The 22,307-nt window shown below is 44.8% G+C and overlaps 1 protein-coding gene across 1 annotated transcript; it reads left to right on the forward strand.

Moving 5' to 3' along the window:
- The first annotated feature begins 9,987 nt into the window (after positions 1-9,987).
- Positions 9,988-12,317, forward strand: NHLH1 (nescient helix-loop-helix 1). Its single transcript, XM_072638585.1, has one exon. It carries the CDS (start codon positions 10,023-10,025, stop codon positions 10,422-10,424), a length of 402 nt encoding a protein of 133 aa, XP_072494686.1. The 5' UTR covers positions 9,988-10,022; the 3' UTR covers positions 10,425-12,317.
- The last annotated feature ends 9,990 nt before the right edge of the window (positions 12,318-22,307 follow it).

Below are 22,307 nucleotides of genomic sequence, written 5' to 3' on the forward strand. Positions count from 1 at the left end.
TTTAAGCTTAATCCACTGGAGGAGGAAGTAGTAAACTATTATATATAATATCTTTGCCAAGAAAACCCCATGAATAGCATTGGCATACTATGGTCCACAGGGTCACGAAGAGTCAGACACAACTGAGCAACAACAGGAAGGAAGGGAAGGAGAGATCAGAAAACTTGTCATTAACTACTCCCACATCACTGGTCAAGTGGGCATCGCTGATAGGAAGCTAAAGGTCACGGAGTAAGAGAGGGGTATTATATACTCACCACAAACCTAAGAAATACTAGCCATGCCCAAAACTATTTGTGCTCTCTGATGAGAAAACTCATCACCACTATCTCATGTCCCTTGGGTGGGAGAGGGTGGGGGAGCATATTTTCAGGGCTGGAAAATATTGGGTATCCTGCTGCTTCTCCCCACCCCCTCCCCAGCTTTTTGCTGAGAAAGCTGTGTGCTGGCGGGAGATGCACACAGCTGCCTCCATCATCTGGGCCAGGGCTGCGCCTCCCTTGGCCAACAGGTCTCCCAGTGGATGGAGCAATAAGCTCCCTCATCCTGCTGGCAGCCTCAGGGAGCAGGGGAGCAGTTGGGTGCCAAGTAAGGGGGTTGGGCCCTCAACAGAGAGGGCAAGTTTCATACCTTGGTGGGAGAGGGCATGGACACTAAAATGATCCTTTAAAACTCCCCCTCCCCACTTTTGACCTTTCCAGATCTTTTTCCCAGTCATATCTCAGATCAAAAGAGAAAAGTAAATTATGTTCATCTTGGTCTTAGTCCTCATACCATCCCCTCTCCCTCCAAAAAAAGCCCTGACTTGTAGGAACCACAGTCGTCATCTTGTCCTGCTCCTTGGACAAAGTGGGGACAGATTAGGAAAGAGGTGGGCAGATATTTCCCAGGAAGGGAAATCACTCAGTCTCCCTCAATCCTCTATTCCAGAGCTTGCTAATACCAGTGTCTTCTAATGTCTAATCTTCCTCCCTCCTGTTGCCATTCCCTTTCTGGGTTTTACCTTTCCTGACCTACTGAGGGCAACTCCTTTCTCCACCAAAGAAATAGACTTGGTAATTCCATTACCAACTTGAAACCCCTGAACAAATTTGGGTCCATCCACTCAGTCCCTCTTTCTCTCACTCCAATTTATCCATCTAGCTCCTAACTTTTCATATCTGTTGCTCGTGTGGGTAATCTGAATTTTTAAGCCTGAAAAAGAAGTCCAGCGACCCTGTCCCCAAAGCTATTTTCAGTTGGAGAAGCATTATTTCAGTAGCTCCCCAAACTGTCTTTCTCCCGTACTCCATGGCTCCATTGACCTGGTGTTTTAGATTCATTGGAATTGAAAGTACTCTTAGAGATAATCCAGCCTTGTTATTTTACAGATGAGGGAATTGAGGCCTAGAGAGATGAAGTAAAAATCAGAATTAAAACCTGTGACTTTGAGGATCCAGATTCGCAATGCTCTTTCCACGTGTTAGAGTTGCACCTCATATTTAGGATGTGCTAAGTGTCAGATGGATCACTTTGTTCTGTCCCCACTAATGCAGTCAGGGAAAGCTTCCCAATCATAACTCACATTTCTATAAGTTTTACAAAGTACTTTCTTTACAACAGCCTGGTGAGATGGATAATTGTCAGCATTACTGTTTTTGTTTTACACATATGGAAACTAAGGCCCTGAAAAGTTGTAAATTCCTCATTGTTGCACAGCTGGTCAAGTGTCCACTGTGGGATTAGAACCCAGAACTCCTAACTCCAGTTCTAGTACTTTTTGGCTGCTTCAGAGGAAGCAACAGAGAAAGTTCACTGAATTGGGTTCAGCAAACATACCTCCTCTTTGTGCATGGCTGACACCCTTGTTCCTTGTGCTTCAAACAGAGTGTCTCATGTGGCAAAACTGAGTTGGGGCTTAGATTTCTGGTAGGGCTGCCATTGTTCTCTGACCCAGCATCAAATGGGGAAAAAGGGAGAAGGAAAGCACAATAGGTATAAGAAATTGGGGTAAGTAATTTTGTAGTGATTGGTCATGGGAGGTGGGATCTCAAAGGTGGAAAGGTCTTGGGCAGCCACCTATTGCCTCTCCTTTCCAGCCAAGGTCTGAAGTGATATGGTGGTACCAGTCATACATCTTGTGCTTGGGTCCCTCATCCCTGCCCAATCCTAGCCCTAAATGAATCCCTGCTTAGCTCCAGGATCAGAACCTGCTTCCTTAACTCCCAAGCTGAGTAGTGGCAGAACTCCCATACCCATCTTGTGAACTCTAACCCAGCAAGAACCAGGACTAGAGGACACTGGTTTGAGGAAGACCCACAAGAGGCTCTCAGAGAAACAGTTTCATTGAGATGATGCAACTGTAAGTGAATGTTACTTAGCCCCTGGCTCAGGTTGGAAGGTAAACAGGAGCTCAGGGACTAAGGGTGGAGACTCAAGGGCCCTTCAGTTTGCCCCCTAACTTCACCCTGTCCCTGTCCTCATTCACTCACTTGGTCAACTCTGCCAACCTTTGCTCACCCCTCCTCCACTTTTTTCTTCTTTCTCTCTTGCAATCCATTGTCCCCAGAATATCTTAGGCTTGGAATGCAGCAAGTGGTTGTAATTGTGAGGCTTGTAGGGTAAGAGGAAACTGCTAAGAGGGAGAAACTGAGGAAGAGAGGAAAAATAGATGAGGGAAACTGAGGGAGGAACTGAGAGGGGTCAAATTGAATAAGAAAGGAGAAAATTAAAGTGAGAAACTGAAGAGCAGGGTGGAGATGGAGAAGACTGTAAGTGCTTGAAGAGAAGGGCCTGGAGGGGAGAGGGGCCAGGCGTGGCCATGAGGGGAGCAGGCACAGAGCTGCTGGTGACAGATGGATGGACACAAAGACGGGGACTGTGGGGAAGACAGATGGATGGGGGAGGGAAGAAGATGGGGGTGGGGTAGGAGTGGGGGGAGGATGGAGTCCATAATGAGATTGGAACTGGGCTCCGAGTTAGGGGGAGGGAGGTGAGTGTGTGGGGGAGTATTGCCTGGAGAGACAAAGGCAGCAAGGTGGTGGTGGTAGTGGGGAGGCAGGGCCATGGGTTAGGGAGGGCTTGGGGGCTGAGCAATGAAAAGGACTGGGGGGAGTGGGGAGGAGACTCCTGGCCCGGCTGGCGACAGAGGGAGTGACAGATTGTGTGGTTAGTATGAGTGGAGACCCGCTGTCACCTCTCAGAGACACACGGAGGTAGAGACATGCAGAAAGAGAGTGAGAGAGAAGAATGAGGAGAAGCAGGGAGAGAGAAAGACAGGGAGATGGGCCAAAACAGAGAAACAGAGATGAACAGAGACAGAGACAGAGATGGAAAGGGAGCCCAGACCTGCTGTCAGCTTCCAGAGACACAACTGCCCCAGACTCCACTTGCCTTCTACCCTGATGCTCAGACCCCTTCGCCTCCCTCCTTCCCTGTTTTGTAAAATAACAGTCTAGCTAGCCAGCTCCTGGGTAGGGTCAGGCAGTGTGGAATATCAAGGGTTAACTCTGTCTGCTTTCCCTGCCAGCCGCAGGCCCGGCTGGGTCCCCAGGGCTCCCCACATATGTCACACCCTCTCCTGCCAAACCCAATGCTTCCCAGCTTCTTCAGGCCACCCCCTCCCCCACCCAGCCCAGAGGCCTGGGCTCCTGTTCCACCCTACCCTCCCTGGCCCCCTTCCCCCCTGACCTCTGCCCCCAATAACTTCTCTTCCTCTTTATCCCTCTTTCTAGGTTTGTCGTGAGGTTAAAATGAGGTAATGAGTGTGAAAGTACATTGGAAAATGGAAGATGTATACAAATGCAAATGAGAAGTAGCAATGATAATAATCTATAACTATAATATCAATAATAATTTCCCCTCCTGGATCCCAGCCCCTACTCTACATCTTACACCTCTATGACTACCCTATAGCTCCTGGACTGTCCTACCAACTATCTCTGAGTTCTCTCCTATAAGGAATGGGGGTGGAGGGTGGCAGAGATTGAATGTTGACCTCATATTTAGCTAGGGCCCTGAACTCTACCTCCCTCTACTCCCCCTCCCTAAGACTTCCAGATAGGTTTAGGAACCCAGAATTTTGACTCAGCTCCAGAATCTTAGCTGTCCAGGGTGATTGTTATTACAGCCTGGTGTCCCTGAGATGGTAGTGGGGTGGGGAGGCGGAGTATGTGAGGCAACAGGAGTACATTTACAAATGAAACTGATGGGAATTGAATCACCCAGTGTTGGGTGGGTCCTCAGGGTCCTTGTCCACAGTCAAGGAAACACCTGAAAAGCAACAGAGACCCCAGGTCTCACATGTATGCCCTCAGCTGCCTTCTTCTTCCAGGCCTGTTTGGGCACAATTTGATCTGGATTTATAGAATGATAGACCTGAAAGGAGCTTTGGAGCTCATTTAATCCAGGTCCTTCATTTTAAAGATGAATAAACTAAGGCCCAAAGAAGAGGACTGGCCAAGGGTCAGTTCATAAGGTAGAGTATTAGAGCCAATATTTAAACACAGGCCCTCTATCTCTACCCAATTCTCCTTCCACCATATCCCATTCCCTTCATAAGATCATAAGACTTTACTGATGGAGAAACTGAGGTCCAGAGAAGTAATATTCCCAGGGTCACGAAAAGACTAGGATTTACTCCTCTTGACCTTCTAAAGAGAACTAGAAATGAAATCAGAGGGTATGGTTTTGAATTCTACCTCCAATACTTATTACCTATGTGGTGTTGGGCAGGTCATCTAGCCTCTCTGAATCAGGGTTTCTCCATTAAAAAAAAAAAAAGAGTTGGAACAAATGACCTCTAAGGTCCTTTTCCAGTTGTGATATGAACTCTTTCTATTCTTTTTTTCCATTTCTTGTGGTGTAAAGATCTCTCCTGTATTTCCCCTGGTGTCTCATCCTCTTGTAGCTCTTCGTTTCTCCATTTTGTTGATAGTCATGACTTTCCTTAGATATCTTTGTGATTCTCTCCAATATGTCTCCTCTCCCCCAGAATCATGTCTAGTCATAACTCTTAATCTCCCCATCTCTATGTGTCTCATGCCTCACTTCCCCTTCTGTGCCTCACTCAGATGCATGTCTCCCTTACACTCTGGGTCCCATTTCTTGTCCATGTCACTGCTTCTCCAGTTCCCTTGTTTCTCCTGCATCTGTCTCCCCATCTTTCCACTTTTCTGTATCTCACTCCAGACCTCTGTCTCTCTGAGACTTCCTCTGTATGTCTCTCAAGTCTCTGTGTCTTCTTGTATCTTGGGAGCATGTTGGGTTGGGGGGGTGGGGGGTGGAGCGCTGCTATTGCTGGGGGCTCATTAGGTAGAGATTGGTTTTTAATCAGCACCATGGCAATGATGATGCAAGAACTGAGCTGCCACCTGATCCCCTGCCCCCCTCCCTCTTCTCCCCCCTCTCTGAGCCTCTTCTCCCCTCCAGCTCAGCCCATCTGCTGGGGCCTGGGCACCTGTCTGGGCCTGCCCAGGTGGAGCTGGCACTACCCAACTGGGGGTGGAGAGGAAGTCTGTGGAAGAAAGACCAGGGAACACCTCTAGTAAACTGCTCTTATATAGTCTACATCTACTCTCTCAGTCTGGAGAGAATTCAGGAAGGCTGATTAGAGAATGGGGAGCCAGCCCTTGAGTTTAGTTTAAAAAGAAGGGGATCAGGAGCTGGATGTTGGCCCCTTTCATTGTGTCCTTCCACACCTTTCCCAAGTAATCCAGTGGGGAAATTGAGGCCCTCTGTCTGTCTACCTCTCCCAACCAGACACCACCCAACATCCCATCCTAACACATCAGGTTTCCCAAGAACCTATGCTTCTAGACTGGTCTAGGCTGTACTGTTCCACATATACCCCAGTCTGCTCCCCACTCCCCTCTCTCTCCAACCCCCTGTAACCTGTTGAATGTTATTAGGGGGCCTCTGTCCGAGGACCAGCCACACTGTATGCAAGTAAATTATGGTTGGTTAATGGGTAAGGCATGAGAAAGAAGTAAGGAGGGTCAAGGTCTTTGATATCCTCCCTACCCTTGGTTTGCTATGAATGTTTAGGAAATGTTCATGAAGAAAGACATGTGAAAGCTGAGCAGGTGGGGAAAAAACCAGTCCTGCAACTCTGATCCCGGGATTCTCTCTATCTTAAGCTCTGCGGGGATGCCCCATGACTATTCCAGGACTAAGCGTGGGACCGAAGCTTCTCATTCACTTGGACATAATGGATATGTATTTGCATGTGATTTTACCTCGTTTTCATGTTACTCCAATGTACCAAAACATTAGCTGCTCTGCCCTTTTCTCCCAGTGTTGCCCCTATCCCTCCAGCTCAGAGTTCTCCCTGAACCTGCACCTCTTGCAGAGTGTGTCCCCCAGCCTTTGTCCCTCCAATCCTCATACCTCTTATAGTGGCCCCCTAAATCCCTAATGGGAGAGGTTGAATTCTCTGGGCTGGGTAAGTGGGCTTCTGCTCCTACCCCTTCCTTGCTGGTGGAGGTAAGGGCTAGTGAGATGGAGTTGCAATGCAGAGGGAGAAGAGTGGGCTAAATGCTGGTCAAGGATTGGCAAGGGGCCAAGGTTCTGGGGAAGGGGAGAGAAAAGAATAGAGTCAGAACTCCTGAGTCCCCTTCCAGAGTCTATTATGGATCAAGTCCACCATGCTCAAGGATCTGTACCCCAACTGTACCATTGGGGCACCTCTGTCATTCAGAGGGGGAGAGCGGGAGCAATACCCGAAGAAGAATGCCCAAAGTCAAAAGAGTACCCATAGACAATGTTGCCAAGTCAATATCCTGAACTCAGAGTTGGACCCTGATTGAGTCCCTGCACCGTAGTTCCTGGAGTATTTCTGTCCTCTCTCACCTCTAGTGTAGGAAACTGAGAGGTTCATCTGCGATCCTGCCCCTGGCTCTTTCCTTAGCCCTCACTGCATCCCCGCCCTCTCCCCCCCCAGGCCCCCTCCGCCCATCTCACCCTTTTCCTATCTCTCCATTTCTTCCTTATGAAATATGCATGGAGAACAGATGTCCCCCGCTCCCCACTCCCGCCTCACCCCCCTCAGGGCCAGCCCCCTCCTTCAGTTCCCGGGGGGCTCAGTGGACTCTCCACCAATGATAGCCCAGTCTAGCTAGTTAATATTGATAATCTGGGTTCTGAGCTGGCCAATGAGAGGCTAGGGGTGTTCTGTGCATCACCATATATATACATAGGGCGGGCAGCCCAGGTGTGTATGTATATGTGTGTGTACGAGTGCATGTGTGTGTATAGGAGTGGGTGTGTGAGCTGGTGTGTGGTTGCTAGATTGGGCTGAGCTCCTTTCCCCGTACTTTTGTCCCCCTCCCCCCGATGTGTATGCCACTCTTGCCTGTCTTGGTCCCCACGGGGCACTCCCACATCATCCCCAAGCTCCCTAGGAGCTGGATGCAAACTTTACTGAGCACAGACGGATGAGCACGGTTCTGCCAGAGGAGCCAGGGGCCAGGTCAGCGCTGCCCCTCAGGGGGCCCCTGCCTGGCTGGCCAGCACTATCCCTTCCGGCGGGTCCTGTGTAGGTAAAGGGGACAGTGTGTTGGGGGTGGAGGGAATATTACTCCCACTCTGTCTCAGTTCTCTTGGTGTGTCTCTGTATCTCTACTTTGAGAAGACGCAACTCTTGTTTTTCATCTATATGTGTTTCTCCATCCTTCTGTCTTTGTCCTTGTTCCCTGGGTAGCTTGGGAGTTGAGATCAGTGGAGTAGGGGCTGCAGTCCTCTCATTCACCATTACTCTTCCTCAGTGCTCAGTGCTTGGAGCTAAAAAAGCAAGAGCTGAATTAGAGGTGAGCACTTGCTTGGGAACTGCTGTTTCCAAGACCCAACCTAGAGCTGGCTTTGGAGAAGGACTACTTGGACTGAACAGAAATAAGATTGACAGGCATGGAACACATAGGGAAACAGAATTAGAAAAGGAGAAGGAAGCATTTGGGAATGGCATGGGTGCGAGTGGAGGCAATGGCCAAGATAGGGACATGATGGAAAGGGGAAATGAGTTGGGATGGAGCGGGATGGGGAAGATATCTGTGTTAACATGGGTCAGTCTAATACTCAGAGATCTCTGCCTGTGATTCCTTCTGCCCAGAGACAGCACACTCACACCTCTTCGTCCCCTCACCCAGAGAAGAGCAGGTGAAGGATGACTAGTAGGACATTTTCATTGGGTCTGAGAGGAAGTAGAAAAGATGGAGTAACCCTAGATATTCCTGCTCTAACCTGTCCTGGCTTCAGGGAGAGGTGACAGAGATGAGGCTGGACTGGGAGACCCTGATCCCTGTAAGGTTGTTTATCAACTCATGGTTATCAGAGATGGGAGTGAACAGCAGTGTCTGGTGAGGGGTGGTGCTGATTATAGGGGAGTCTGTATGTCTATTTTCCCCTTGACCCTGTTCCTTCTCTGGCTACTGTAAAGTGTTTTGGTTTTGGAGTTTGAATTCCCTCCTGCCCTACCCACCCAAATTGTACTAGGTTTCTAGTCTTTAGGGGTAAGTAGAAGTATTTTTCTGGGAAGGAGCAGGGTGCAGAGAGGGAATTGACAAGGAGAGAATTTTGGTTCTTGGGGAGACTTTAACAATTGGAGGAATTTAGGGAAGGCTCTAACTTTATTTATTAAGCCTCTCTCCCTCCCTCCTTCCCTACCCCAAGACTGGACTCACCTAGGGCTAAATATGGAACTTTCTATCATGCACTTGACCTTGGGGAATCACCCTCAGCACCAGCTGAATTGAAAAACCTGGAGGAGGGTGTAGTATGGGGAAAAATTGGTTCTAGAAAAGGGTGTGGATGACTTTCCTAGAGAGAAATAAGGATTTCTGGAGAAGTGGAGCTGTGCAGCAATGAGATTGGATTGGGGTGTGTGTGTGTGTGTGTGTGTGTGTGTGTGTGTGTGCGCGTGTGCGCGTGTCTGTCCGTCTCAGGGTGGGGGTGGTGTCCCAATGGTCTGGAAGGGACTTTGCAGAGACTTTTTGTAGGGGTGCTCAGCCTCAGTACGTTTGCAGTCTCTCAATAGGTCTACTTCATTCCACAAAACAAACAAAAAAACCTCAATCATGCTCATTCATTCACCTTTCCTCAACCTTACCTGTCTTCACCTTTACAAGCCACAGAAATAATGTATGGGGTCTAGGGAAGTGGCACCTAGCCCATTGTAGTAAACTTTTCCCCAAACCCTGTATTACTTTGAGAGGGGGTATAGAATCATATGTATTCTTTCCCCAACTCTCTACAATCCTTCTTTTCCTTCTTCAGGGCCTATCTTTCTCTACCTTGCTGCTCTTACGTGTTCTCTGCTTTCCTTCTCAGTCTCTGGCAGTATTTTACTTCCTTATTTTTTCACTCCTTGATGATCAATTTCTTTTTCAATTTCTGATTTCTGTTCCCCAGGTCTTCCTGTTGTTCTCTCTCTCTCTCTCTCTCTCTCTCTCTCTCTCTCTCTCTCTCTTTCTCTCTCTTACACACACACACGTACACATTGAGGTAGCTATGCAGGGTAGGCTGGACTGAGGGTTAGAAAAAACGGAGTTAAGATTCTGCCTTAGACATGAACTGTGTGACCCTGGGAAAATTACTTAACACCTCAGCCTGTTTCTTCATCTATAAAATGGTGGTATTAATTTTGTAAGATAATAATAAAATTGTAAAGCACAACACAGTGCCTGGTACATAGTAAGGCTATATAAATGCTAGTTTTTTATTTATCATCATCATTATCATCATTATCAAAAAATCATCTACCTCACAGGGTTGTTGTCGGAATCAAACCTAAAAGTACTATAGAAATATTCACTAGTATTTATTATCTAAACCCTTTCAGGATCAATTTTCTCTCTCTCCACCTGCACCATTCAGTACTTTTTCCCTTTTTTTCTTCCAGGATCTTGGTGGTGCTGGGCCATGGAACTCTGAGGTGCCTGTGGTCACAACAGAGCTCCAAGAACCTAACATTCCAGGCCCCTTCTTGAGCTCCTCCCCCTCCAACCACCATCCAGCTGGAAAGCTCCTCTGGGGTGGGGGCCCCCTGCATCATGATGCTTAACTCAGACCCCATGGAGCTGGACCTGCCTCCTACCCATTCAGAGACAGAGTCAGGTTTCAGTGACTGTGGGGGAGGGGTGGGTTCGGACAGGACAGGACCTGGAGGTCCTGGGGGAGGCCAGGCCAGGGGTCCTGAGATGGGGGAGTCTGGTCGGAAGGACCTGCAGCATCTGAGCCGAGAGGAACGGCGGCGGAGGCGGCGGGCCACAGCCAAGTATCGCACTGCTCATGCGACTAGGGAACGGATCCGAGTGGAGGCCTTCAACTTAGCTTTTGCCGAGCTTCGAAAGCTGCTGCCCACCTTACCCCCTGACAAGAAGCTCTCCAAGATTGAAATCTTACGCCTGGCCATCTGCTATATTTCCTACCTGAACCATGTCCTGGATGTCTGAACTTTTTGGTCCCTTGTTTGGGAGAACCCTACCCATGAGGTCCCTTTCTCTCCCAGTAGAGAATACCTTGCTGCCCAGCTCCCTTTCTCTCTCTTAATGTTGTATCCTATGATCTGGGCTGCTGAGTCCCTGCAGCACCCCTGCATTGCTCCCTTCCCCCCCTTGACCATCCCAGACTCAGAAATGGCCACTTGTCCAGGGAAAACAACAACTTAGCTCAGAACAGGGGTAGAGAGGCTATTTTTACAGGTTAACTGTGGTGGGAGTGGGTTGTGTATGAGTGTGTGTGTGTGTGTGTGTGTGTGTGTGTGTGTGTGTGTGTGTGTGAGAGAGAGACAGAGACAGAGACAGAGACAGAGAGACAGAGAGAGAGAGAGAGAGAGAGAGAGAGAGACAGACAGACAGACAGACAGACGGAGAGACAGAGAGACAGAGAGACAGAGAGAGAAGGGTTGAGCTGGTCAGAAATGTTTTCTGAGTCAGTCAATGTGTAGCTTTTACCCTATTTTTTAGGCTGTTCAAACCTATACTTTGTTTCTACCTAGCTTTTGGTCAAGCTGCTATAGTTCCTACACAAGTCTGGATTGTTATTGTTAAGAGATCTCTAACTTCAATTCTGACCCCTGGCTCACCTACACATCCACCACTCCACATCCACTATCCCTTTTCATCAAATCCTGCCTAGAGCTGGAGCGAATAAGTTGGACTAGGAAAGTAAAGATGACTGGAGTCAGGGTAAATAGGGTACATTCCCTGGAGATCCCCTGAGATAAGAAACTGTCATTTTTGTTACCTAGCTGATTCTTTTTGTTTATCTCCTCCTAGTTGTATGCTTTGCTTTTCTGAGTTATTTGGCTCTTTCTATCCTTCTGTCTCCTTCTTCTCCATTATTATCTGGTCAGATCTGGTCAGATCAAAGGTCAGAGTAATCTAGGGTCTATCCAAAGCAGATCTAATATATCCAGAGGATAGTTAGCCAATGGGCAGATTTCAGATAGCTACCTGCAAATGTCCCATCACCCCTATGGGGTGTGTATGTATGTGAGTGAATTTCATTCCTTTTGGGTCTCTGCAGGTTCTATGACTTTGGATGTAGCATTCTTTCCCTTCTTCTGCCCCTGTTCCCCACCAAAAAGAAACTGCCTGTCTAGTATTTCCTTCCTGATAGGGTCTCTGGGCCCAGAAGTGCTGGTAAGGAAGAGAGTCCCCTGCAGCTCTGCAGAAGGATGAAGGCTGAATTCTGCCCTGGTCATCAACATGTGTGTACAAATACATTGTGTGAACAGGGCATGAGCTAAAGGGACCGTTGGTTAGTACAGAGGTGACAATGCTGCCCCCTCTCTTCCGTTCCTCTACCACTGCCTTTCCTTCTTGCCCTTCCCCCAAACTTTCACTACTGCAAGGATATTTATTTATTTATGTTATTTATTTAATTTATTTATAAATGTTGCTATTTATTGCCGTATTGTGCACTTTGGTTTAGAGTGAGGGTCTAAAGCAGCTCAAGCTGGACATTTCTCTCTCTCTTTCTCTTTCTCCCTCCCTCTCTTCTTCTACCGCGCTCTTCTCCTTCCTTTCCCCAACCTTGACTTCTTTCTCACTGCATCACCCCTTCCACTATCCTCTATGTATAATTTCCCTGCTTTGCCCTCTCTCCAAAAAGAACTTCTCAAATTCTCCTTGCATTCCTCCTAAGGATTTTGGACTCCTTTTCATATCTCTTTCCGAAGCCCCATCCAGCATCAGCTATGAGCTTGGGTCTTCTACTTTGAAACTCCCACACCTCAAATAGTCCCTGTCCCATTGCCCTGTATCCTATGTGATTCCTTTCATGACAGTTATGATTTTCACACAAAAAGGAAAATTAAAGCAACGTCTTTCCAGTTTCTACAATGTCTGTGCTTCATTCCTACCTGGGTCTGAAAGGCTCAGATACCAGTTTCTCTTTCTGGAGTGGGTGAAGAGGGTACATCTTATGGGGTAGGATCTCCATTATGATCATATGAGAATCCAAGGAGTAGGGGAGTCTGGGAGAAGTGAAGAAAGCTTAGACCAATATTGGAGAAGTTCAGGGAAATCTGATATATCTGGCTACTTTACAAAAGCTCAATCTGTTCACAAATTTCTGATCCTAAAGAGGCTAAGGTACTCAGTGAAGGGAGGTGATGTGCTGTTCTTGTTTACTTGTTCTTTTACTTCTGGGGTTTTGCTCCTTTTCCTGCTGTGGGAGAGAAAAGGCGCCCTCACTGAATGTAGCTCAGTGGTTAGCCACCCCCATAGTCAGTCATTTCTCTGGGAATGGGATAATAGGGCCTTTATGTTCTTCCTAACTTGGGGTAGACCTTCAAAGTCCTAGGCTCATTTTTAGATTCCCCAAACCCAAGAAGAAGGATCATAGTGAAAGACTGAGGATAAGATAGGGATCAGGCTGAGAGATCTGGGATGATTCATGATGGTAGCATTCATATTATTCCTTTCTGGGTCCTACTTTTTGGGAAGGGATATGGAAGTCCAGGCAATTAGAAACCAAATGCCATTAAGAAGAGTTGAAGGAATTTTTAGTTAGGAAAAGAGGTTTAGGAGCCAGAGAATCACTGTCTTCAAGTTTTGTTTTTGTTGTTTTTTTGGAAGGGCTGTCACGTGCAATAGAGATTTCTCTTATTCTGAGTTACTTCACAGGCAGAATTAGGACCAACAGGTAGAAATTACAATAAGGCACTGACCTTGGGCAAACCACTCCACCTCATTGTGCCTCAGTTTCCTCATCTGTAAAATGAGAGGTTGAATTAGATGGCTGCTAAGATTCTATCTAGCTCTACATCTATGAGCCAATGAGAACTGTGTAATAATGGAGAATGCTGCCTTGGGAGATAGTGAACTAACTCCTTGACAATTGAAAAGTAAGAGACTTGACTAAACATCCATGGTGGATTGGATTCTAAGGTTTCTTTGCTTGCTTGCTTGTTTTTATGGTCCAAGACAAAGCTGAAGTCCAGTTGGAGAGCAGTAGATGGTAGTAGTGATGTTTGAGGGGTGAGGGATCCCATGAAGGTTCTGTTCTCTATCTCACAAAGGACAGAATGAAAGCCTCAACAGGAGATCCTTGGATTGGATGTAAGGAAGAACTTCCAGATATGGAAGAGTTTGGAGTACTGGGACAGAAGAAAGTGCAATAGATGGAGAATCAATTCTTAAAAAGATAACACTTGAGTTGTTTGGGTTGGGTGTCACAGAGACAAAGGATGAACTAAAACGACTGAGAATCATTGAATGTTAGTGCTAGAAGAGACCTTATTGATCATCTTAACCAGTGATGTGCTGGAGCCATCTCCAACCCAGAGTCTACCCAATTATTTTATTTTCAGTCTGAGCATTTGCACCTCAAAAGTCAGCAAACCATATAAATCGGGACCTGATTTGTTGTCTTGTTGATTGTCTAGGTTTAAGAAAGTATGAATAATGCATATTAAACTTAAAAATATATCATTTTTACATTGCTCCCACCCCACCCCCCAAAGCTGGTGGTTAAACATTAACCAATGTATTTTGATCTGAGCCCAACTCTAACCCTCCATTGAACAGATAAGTAAATAGGCTCAGAGAAATGAAGTGATGTACTTGAGGTCACAAAAAGATGACAACCCATTTTTTCTGACTCTGAGTACAATGTTTTTTTCACTACTTTATGCTCTGACAGCTTAGGAGTAATAACTACTTACATACATTTAAAATAACAGCAGCATTTTCCCTCACAGTACAGATATTGTTATTCCTCAGTTCATAGATGAGGAAACTGAGGCCTGGGGAGATTAAACAATTTACTTAAGGTCACACTGCTAGTAAAAAGTCGAGCTTCAACACAGACCCAGGTCTTCCTGAACTTCCAAGTCCAATGGTCTTTCTACTAAATCATGCAGTTCTTTATTCAGTCATGTTGCTCTTTTCCCTTACCCCAGGCTGGGGTGCTGAAGGGGTTACTGGGCTCCTCCCCTTGGGGCTCCCCCAGGACCAGGGGCAGTGGGAAGGGGGGCTGAGCTGCAGCTGTTCTCCCTTTCGCTCCAAATTTCTTTGGATAATCAATTGGCTTCGGCTGCCGCTCTGCTCAGCAGGATGAGAGGAGGAGGAGGAGGAACAGGGGGAAGAAGCAAGGGACAAAGTGTGGTGGTGAGAAGGAAGTCAGGGATTATGGACATGGGAAACCCCAAGGCTAGAGAAAGAGGAAGCCGGGGTTTGGAGGTTGTGGAAATGGGGAAGTGGGGAAATAGGGGAGATGCAGGGTTAGAAAAGAGGTGCCGAGTGATGTGGGGGTAGGAAGAGTTGTGGGAGAGAGGAGATGGGGAGTCGAAGGAAGCAGCTTGGGGTGAGAAGAGGGCTTGGAAATGGGAGGAGCAGGATATAGGTTCCTTGTCTCCCCTTCATCTCCCAATCTAGCCTTTTAGGCAGGCAGGTAGGTGGGAGGTAAGCAGAAGCAGCAAAAGAGAAGAAACTTTCAGGTCCTGTCCTTCCCCATTCTCCCCTAGTCTCAAATCTTCACTCTGAGCACTTCCACTTTGACTCTACCTCAGGCCTTTCTCGCTCCCTAGGTCACACACAGGCTCCTGGTTCCTAAATGCCAGCCATTAGGTACTCTCCTTCCTTATCCCTCCACTCCCTTGCCCCCTCCTTTTTCCAGTGGCAAAGCAGACGGCAGGGCCCCAGGGGTTTCAGGGTAGAGTGTGCGGAGGGGGTCTGCTCTCAGCCACTTAGCTCCCCCCACCTCCTCCCTCACCACACACACATTGTCTTATGCTGCCCAGCATATGGCTCCTTTGTGCCTGGACAATAGAGGCCCTGCCTGCTCTCCCCCTTCTCCAGTCTGGGCACATAGGGCTCCCCTCCCTCATTCCACCCATCTCTTCTTGCTCCCCCACCCCTGTTCCAGCTCCCTCACTTTCTCTTTTCCTTCTCTGACTTCTTTGTCGGTCTCTTACATGAACGCTTTCTCTTCATCTGATCTGGTCAGTCTTTTTCTCATGTTGCCCTTTATGCCAGGTCGAACTTGGTTTTGTTACTGCTGTGCCAGGCATAAGGACTCTATGCAGATAAGGACTTCTGGATTTAGGAAAGCCAGTGAGAGACGGTGAAGTAGGATTGGGTTTGGACGATGGGGAATGGGGACAGAGAGAGGAGGAAAAGCAGGCTGAGAATCTGGATGCCTGAGGAAGGGAGGTGAAGGTCACCCACTCTTGCCTCACATGAAGAGCTAGAAGTTCACCTTCTCCAAAGCACTGAATGGGCTTAGGAGGACCAGGGCCAATAGAGTTAAGATTTTCTGGTGCTCCTAGAGCAGACAGAACCTTTGATCCTTGTTTCCTCAATGGGGAAGGAAGTCATCAATCTAAAGGGTCTAGGATTCTTGGGGTGGAGCCTGGGAAGGTGGAGGAGTTTCATCCAGAGACTTATTCCTGTCTCCCCTTACACTCCCTCCCGTTCACCTTCCTCCAACCAAGCCCTGGTGGTTATTGGTGGTTGAGTGCTGTCCCCTGGTGGCCACTGGCAGAGTTTTTGTTCCAATCACAATTATAAGCCTAGGGCAAAGATGGTCTTTCTGAGGTCCTAGTCAGAGGCTGAAAGCAGGAAGAAAGGGATGTCAAAGGCAGAGATGGCTAGGGTTATACATGAAAAAACTCACTACATTCACTTTACTACTCAGTCTCCTTTTACTCCTCAACCCTTTTCAAGCTCCCTGACATCATCACTTAACGGAATCTTCCCTCCAAAGTTACCAAGAATCTCTTAATTGCCAAATCTGATGACCTTTTCTCCTCTCAACCTATGTGCTACATCTGACACTGTTGATCCTTGCCTCCTAGATAGATACTCTTTCCTCTCGGGGTTTTTGTAATATTTCTCTCTCCTAGTTCTCCTTCCTATCTGACTGTTTCTTCTTATTCTGCTGTCCTGGATCATCATTCATCTCATGCCTTCTGTTCCCAAGTTTCTAGCCTTGGCTAGCCTCCATTTACACACTTTCTATTGGTAACCTCATTAGCTTTTGTGGGTTTTGCTATCATCTATATGTAAATGGCTTACTGATCTATATGTAATGTTACAGAAATCCTGGTCTTTAATAACTTAAACCGTGTCCTAAAACTTCTGGGACACACTGTATATCTAGTCCTCTCCCCTGAACTTTGATCCTTCATCACCAATTCCCTATTGAACACTTCAAATGTAATGTTCCAGAGACAACTTAAACTTAACATGTCCAAAACTGTACTATCTTTTTTTCCCCAAACCCTCCCCTCTTTCAGACTCTCTTGTTTAGTATCCCAGGTTCATAGCCTTGGCATTATCCCTGATTTTTCACTCTCTCTTATTTCACATAGCCAATCAGTTACCAAATCTTGCAACTTCTACTTACTCAACATCCTTTTGTACTTGAATTCAGTCCTAGCTCTGTGCCTTCTGAATCATTACCCATTTTCCTGGCTCTTCAACTAATGAGAAAACTGCTCCTAACTCCACAGTCACTCCTGGCTGCAAGTGGACTCACCAAGCCTCTACATATTGGACTGAGACAAAGAATAGGATATTTTTTCATCTTCTGCATAGCCTACGAGGAAAAGCAAATCTAAGAATTATCTAAGGACTATGCCCTCATTGGCCAGTCCTCTCAATTCATCCAGACCTTGAGAATAAACTACTTAAAAAATATTGGCTTTGGTAGGAATCAAGGTCTAGAACCACACCATATGACCTTCAGGGAGACCCACATTCTTAGTGTTTCAACTGCACAGCTGAATATACATTTTATTTTGGTTACAGATAGCCAGCCAGCTTAGCTATTTTTTTGGGGGGGGAGCTGAACTATGATTTCACTGACAAAGTGAGGAAATTCCTTCTCCTAAGGCAGATCAATACCAGGCCTACAACTTATAGTCTTAGAGTTATATATAGGCACTTATAGTGCTTAGGGCACTGAAAGGTTCAGTGACTTCTCCTGGGTCACAAAAGCCAGTACGTATCAGAGGCAGGACTTGAATTCAGGTCTGACTCCAAAGTGTTTAACCACCTCTGTCATCCTATTTCTTGATTTTAACTATGTTTTATATAAATTTCAGTTCACTATGTTGCATGTTCAGACATATAATATAGTATATCATATATATACTTTTCAAAGACTACAAATTTTTTTCTTTTTGGAGAGGGGTGACATAGGGCTATTTAAAGCTAAGATTTCTGGAACTAAGACTCCATGTTAGCCAAATATATATATATATATACATACACACATAATAGAGGGTGGAATGTGGCACAACAGAAAAAAGACAATGCTCTAGGGGCAGCTAGATGGCATAATGGATGGAGCACCGAACCCAGAGTCAAGAAGACCTGAATTCAAATCTGGCCCCAGACACATACTAGCTATGTGACCTTGGGCAAGTCACGTAACCTCTGTTTGCCTAAGTTCCTCATATGTAAAATGGGAATAATAATAGTATCTACAGCCCAGAGTTGTTATGAGACTAAAATGAGATAATAATTGTAGAGTGCTTAGCATAATGCTGGCACATAGTAAGTACTATATAAATGCTATTGTTATAATAATACTACTACTAATAAATGCCCTTAGCTCAGCTTCTCTTGTTACTTAGCTATATCTGCATGATAAAACCCAAACGGCAGTCCTTCAAAAAAATTGAGATGATTCAGAGACAGATACTGCTCTGTGGAGTTTCTTTGTGCCTTCTGAAATGGCTTTTGAGGACAGGATCACCACAAGAGAATTAAATGAGAGCTACAAGGATTTTCTAACTCTAAGTCAAATGGAAGTTTGGAATAAATGTGTGGATACTTCAGCAGAGGAAGATATCTTTAAAAATCAGACAATGCTAATTTAGGGGCACTCTGCCAAGCTTTTGACCTTTAGCTAGGTGTGGTGGTGCACGCTTGACAGTAACTGTATACTACATGAAACAGGTAGGGAAGACCTAGCAGGAACAACACGACGGTATCAGCTGTCCTTCAGCATCATGGGCATGGGTGACCCTTCCACATAAGCACCATGACCACACATGATTCCTATGTATATGCTTTTCTGCATGTATCTCCTAGGCATGTCCATTCTAATAAATGTATTTGTGACAGAGAATGCTTCAGGTTTATAGGGTAAATGGTCTATTGCTACTTTTTCCATACTATATTATTTCATTAAATGCTTTTGCTTTGAATTGTGTACTGTGGCTGACTAGTTAAAATAAAATCATTTGTGGAGGACTGGTAAACTATGGATTTTGAGTGGATGTTAACCAATAGAGTATTACTTTACTCTGGAGTCCATTCTCTGTAGTTCTCCATCTTCTCATCAGTCATCTGCCTTTGCTCTGATACCTCATTTTTCTGATTGGTGAGCTCCTTATCAGGACCACCATTTCAAGAGGTACCTTCACTATACCAATTTTTTTCCCAGTTTGATTCATTCTCCAGACTTCCAGATCTCCTAGTCAGCTTTCTGAATACACTATCCTCCAGAATACACAATATACACCTAATACACTATCTTTTTTTTTATGTGTTGCCTTCATTCAATAGGATGTTAGGTCTGTAAAGGCCAAGATTATCTTGAATAACTTGTATTTGAACCCACAGCACTCATCCCAGCTTGGCACATAATAAAATCTCTCTGTCTCTCTCTCAACTGCAGGTAGCCTGACTGAGAGGATCTATGTGGGAGTGGGGTACCCCAGGTGCTAGACTAAAATGTGTCAACCAGAACTGAATACAATACCCAGATGTAAGGGAAGAGTAAAGCAGGACTCTTGTCTCCTTTCTCCTGAGCTCTTTAACTTTTAATAAATGCAGCCTAAGATTTCCTTAGTTTTGATTTTCGTGTCTCATTGCTGATGCATGTTGAGCTTAGAGTAATCCAACATTCTACTATGTATGTAAATATAATCTTTTACAATCAATTTTAAAATGTCTTTTGTTTTTTTACATCGTCATAATTTTCCTCAGTATCTCTCCCTTCCCCCTCCCAGAGAGCCTTCCCTATAACAAATGGTATTTTTTAAAGACAAAACAAAAAGAAAAGAAAAAGGAAAAAAATCAGCATAACTTAATATATTGAAAATGTCTGAAAATATATGCAATGTGGAACATTTATGGACTTCCCACTTACATAAAGAGATGGGGCAGGAGCATCTTCTCATAGCTCTCTTTTGTGTCATCCTTGTTCTTTATAATTTTGCAATATTCACTTTTGATGTCTGTGTGTGTGTATGTGTACTTGTTCTGTCTGTTTATATTGTCATCATGTATGTTACTTTCCTGGCTCTCCTTAGAACACTGTGTTAGTTCAAGTAGATCTTTCCATGTTTCTCTGTATTCCCCACATTCATTTTTTCTTATAGCACAGTAATATTTTATTAATTCATGTACCACAATTTGTTTAGCTATTCTTTACTCAGTGGATATCGACTTTGTTTCCAATTCTTTGCTGTTGTTAAAAGTACTGCTACAGATATTTTGGTGTATATGAGAATTTTATTTTTATCAATGGCCTCTTTGGGGTATAAGCCTAATAATGAAATCTCTAGGTCAAAGGATATGGACATTTTAGTCACTTTATTTGCATAATTCCAAAATGCTTTTCAAAATAATTGTACTGATACACAGCTCCACCAATGATGCATCAGTGTGCCTATCTTCCCACAACACTGATTATTGTCATTTTGGTCATTTTTTGCCAATTTGCAGGGCATGAGGTAAAACCTCAGGAATGTTTTATTTTATATTTCTATTTTTATTAGGACTTGGAACATTCTTTCATGTGGTTGTTAATAGTCTGCGATTCTTTTGAGAACTCTATGTTCATGTCTTTGGATCACTTATCTATTGGGGAACGGCTTTTGGTCACATCTGTATCTATGTATGGATATCTGTTAATTGTCTCTATATCTTGGATATTAAATCCTTATCAGAGAAATGTGAAACAGATTTTTTTTCAACCACTTCCCTTCTTATCCTAGGTATATTAATTTAGTTTGTACAGAAAATTTTCAGTTTATTTATCTTTTGCAATTGCTTTTATCTAATCATCTCTTATCCATAGCTGTGAGAGGTATACGATATTCAACTCTTCTAGCTTTTTATAGTATAGTTCTAATTTTTCTAGTTCTAACAGTAAGGTCACATATTCATTAGAATATGTTGTGGAATATTGTGTAAGGTATTGCTGTTAGCCTGATTTCTGCCAGAAAAGTGCTTTTCAGTTTTCCTAGCAATTTTTTAAAAAAGAATCAAATAGGGAGTTCTTTCCTAAGTAATTTATACTTTCCAGTTTATCAGTCACTGGGTGGCAAACATAATTTATAGACTAGTTATCTCTTCTTGAGTGTTGCAGTGGATAGGGTGCTGGGCCTAAAGTCAGTAAAACTCATCTTCTTGAGTTCAAATCTGACTTCAGATACTTACTAGCTGTGTGACCCAGAGCAAGTCACTTAATCCGGTTTGCCTCAGTTTCCTCATCTGTAAAATTAGCTGGAGAAGGAAATGGCAAACCACTCCAGTATCTTTGCCAAGAAAACCCCATATGGTGTCATGAAGAGTCAGACCTGACTTAAACAAATGAAAAACAACATCTAGTCTATCCTTACTGGCTTAGATTCATAGTTTTCTTTCTCCGTATCTTTGTATCTCTGTTCTCTTTAAGTCTTTACATTTCCCTGCTCAGTCACCAGCAACAAAGCAAGATCACTTCCATATGGAGCAGTCAGGAGACACAATAATATCAGTTGCTCTTCTGTTGCTTGCCCTTTGGGGCTCTGTTAATTACTAGGTATATAATGTTTGGCTTGTCATTTTACCTCTCTGGGAATCAGAATCACATAATAATGGTGTACAGGTGAGGATCAGTTTAGTCAATCAATCACCCCATTCCACTTAAAGTAATGACAAGTTGCTAAGATCTTTATCAGGTACAAAGACTTCTAGCAAATTAATCAACCAATCAATTAGAGGTAAGAACTAGAAGTGAACAAGGCCTAGATGTCTTTGTTGAATCCATCCACCAATCAAAGAAATTAAACCAATGTATGCCCTGTCACAGCCTGTGAGTCTTCTCTAGGTCAGTAAGTCAGCTTGGAGCCCAATATTTAAGTATCTGCTAGCATAGAAGAAATAGCAGTTCTAACCATGTTCACCAAAGAAAATCGTTTGAGAAGAGAAGAGAGCAGCAGAGCTTCTGTCCCTCTTCCGCAAAATTTAACTAGAGGAGGACCTTGTAAACTTCAGAGAGTTGGAGGATTTGGACTTCAGATTGGCATACTAGCAATTTTCCAGGGAGAACAACTGCCATCTGCTTTGGGAGTTCAGAGTAAACTAGCCACGTTAAAGAAAGGCAGTTTAAGATGTCTACAAGGAGTCCTGTCAAAAGTTCTATCATCCCAGTGGGAAATTCATGAGGGTTCTATGAGGGGAAAAGAATTATGAACAAAAGGACTTCCTTTCTGTCTAAATGTGCTCATTAAGCTTAAACTTACTTCCCCCTGGATTCTGTATGCACACACTCTTGTGTGTGCTTTTGGTTTGGGGAAGGATGTTTTGTACCAAGTATTCTTAGTTAATACCTACTTCTAAAAGTCAATCGTCTGACTAAGTGATACCCACTGATAATCAGTGGGGAGGGGAATATACTGGTGGAGATTTGCGTACTATAGCATTAGAAAGACACCCCCACTCTGATCCAGGGATTCCACTTCTAGATCTATAATCCAAAGAGATCAAAGAAAGAGGAAAAAGAGCCCATATATAAAATATTTATAACAACTCTTTTCATAGTAACCCAAAATTGTAAACTGTGGGTTGTCTACCTAATGGGGAATGACTAAACAAATTTCTGAT

The sequence above is a fragment of the Notamacropus eugenii genome, chromosome 2 (assembly GCF_028372415.1).
Source record: "Notamacropus eugenii isolate mMacEug1 chromosome 2, mMacEug1.pri_v2, whole genome shotgun sequence".
In the NCBI taxonomy this organism is placed as follows: domain Eukaryota; kingdom Metazoa; phylum Chordata; class Mammalia; order Diprotodontia; family Macropodidae; genus Notamacropus; species Notamacropus eugenii.

Bases quoted from the DNA above. Each gene is read 5' to 3' on its own strand.
- NHLH1 (XM_072638585.1), top strand. From the start codon at position 10,023: ATGATGCTTAACTCAGACCCCATGGAGCTGGACCTGCCTCCTACCCAT.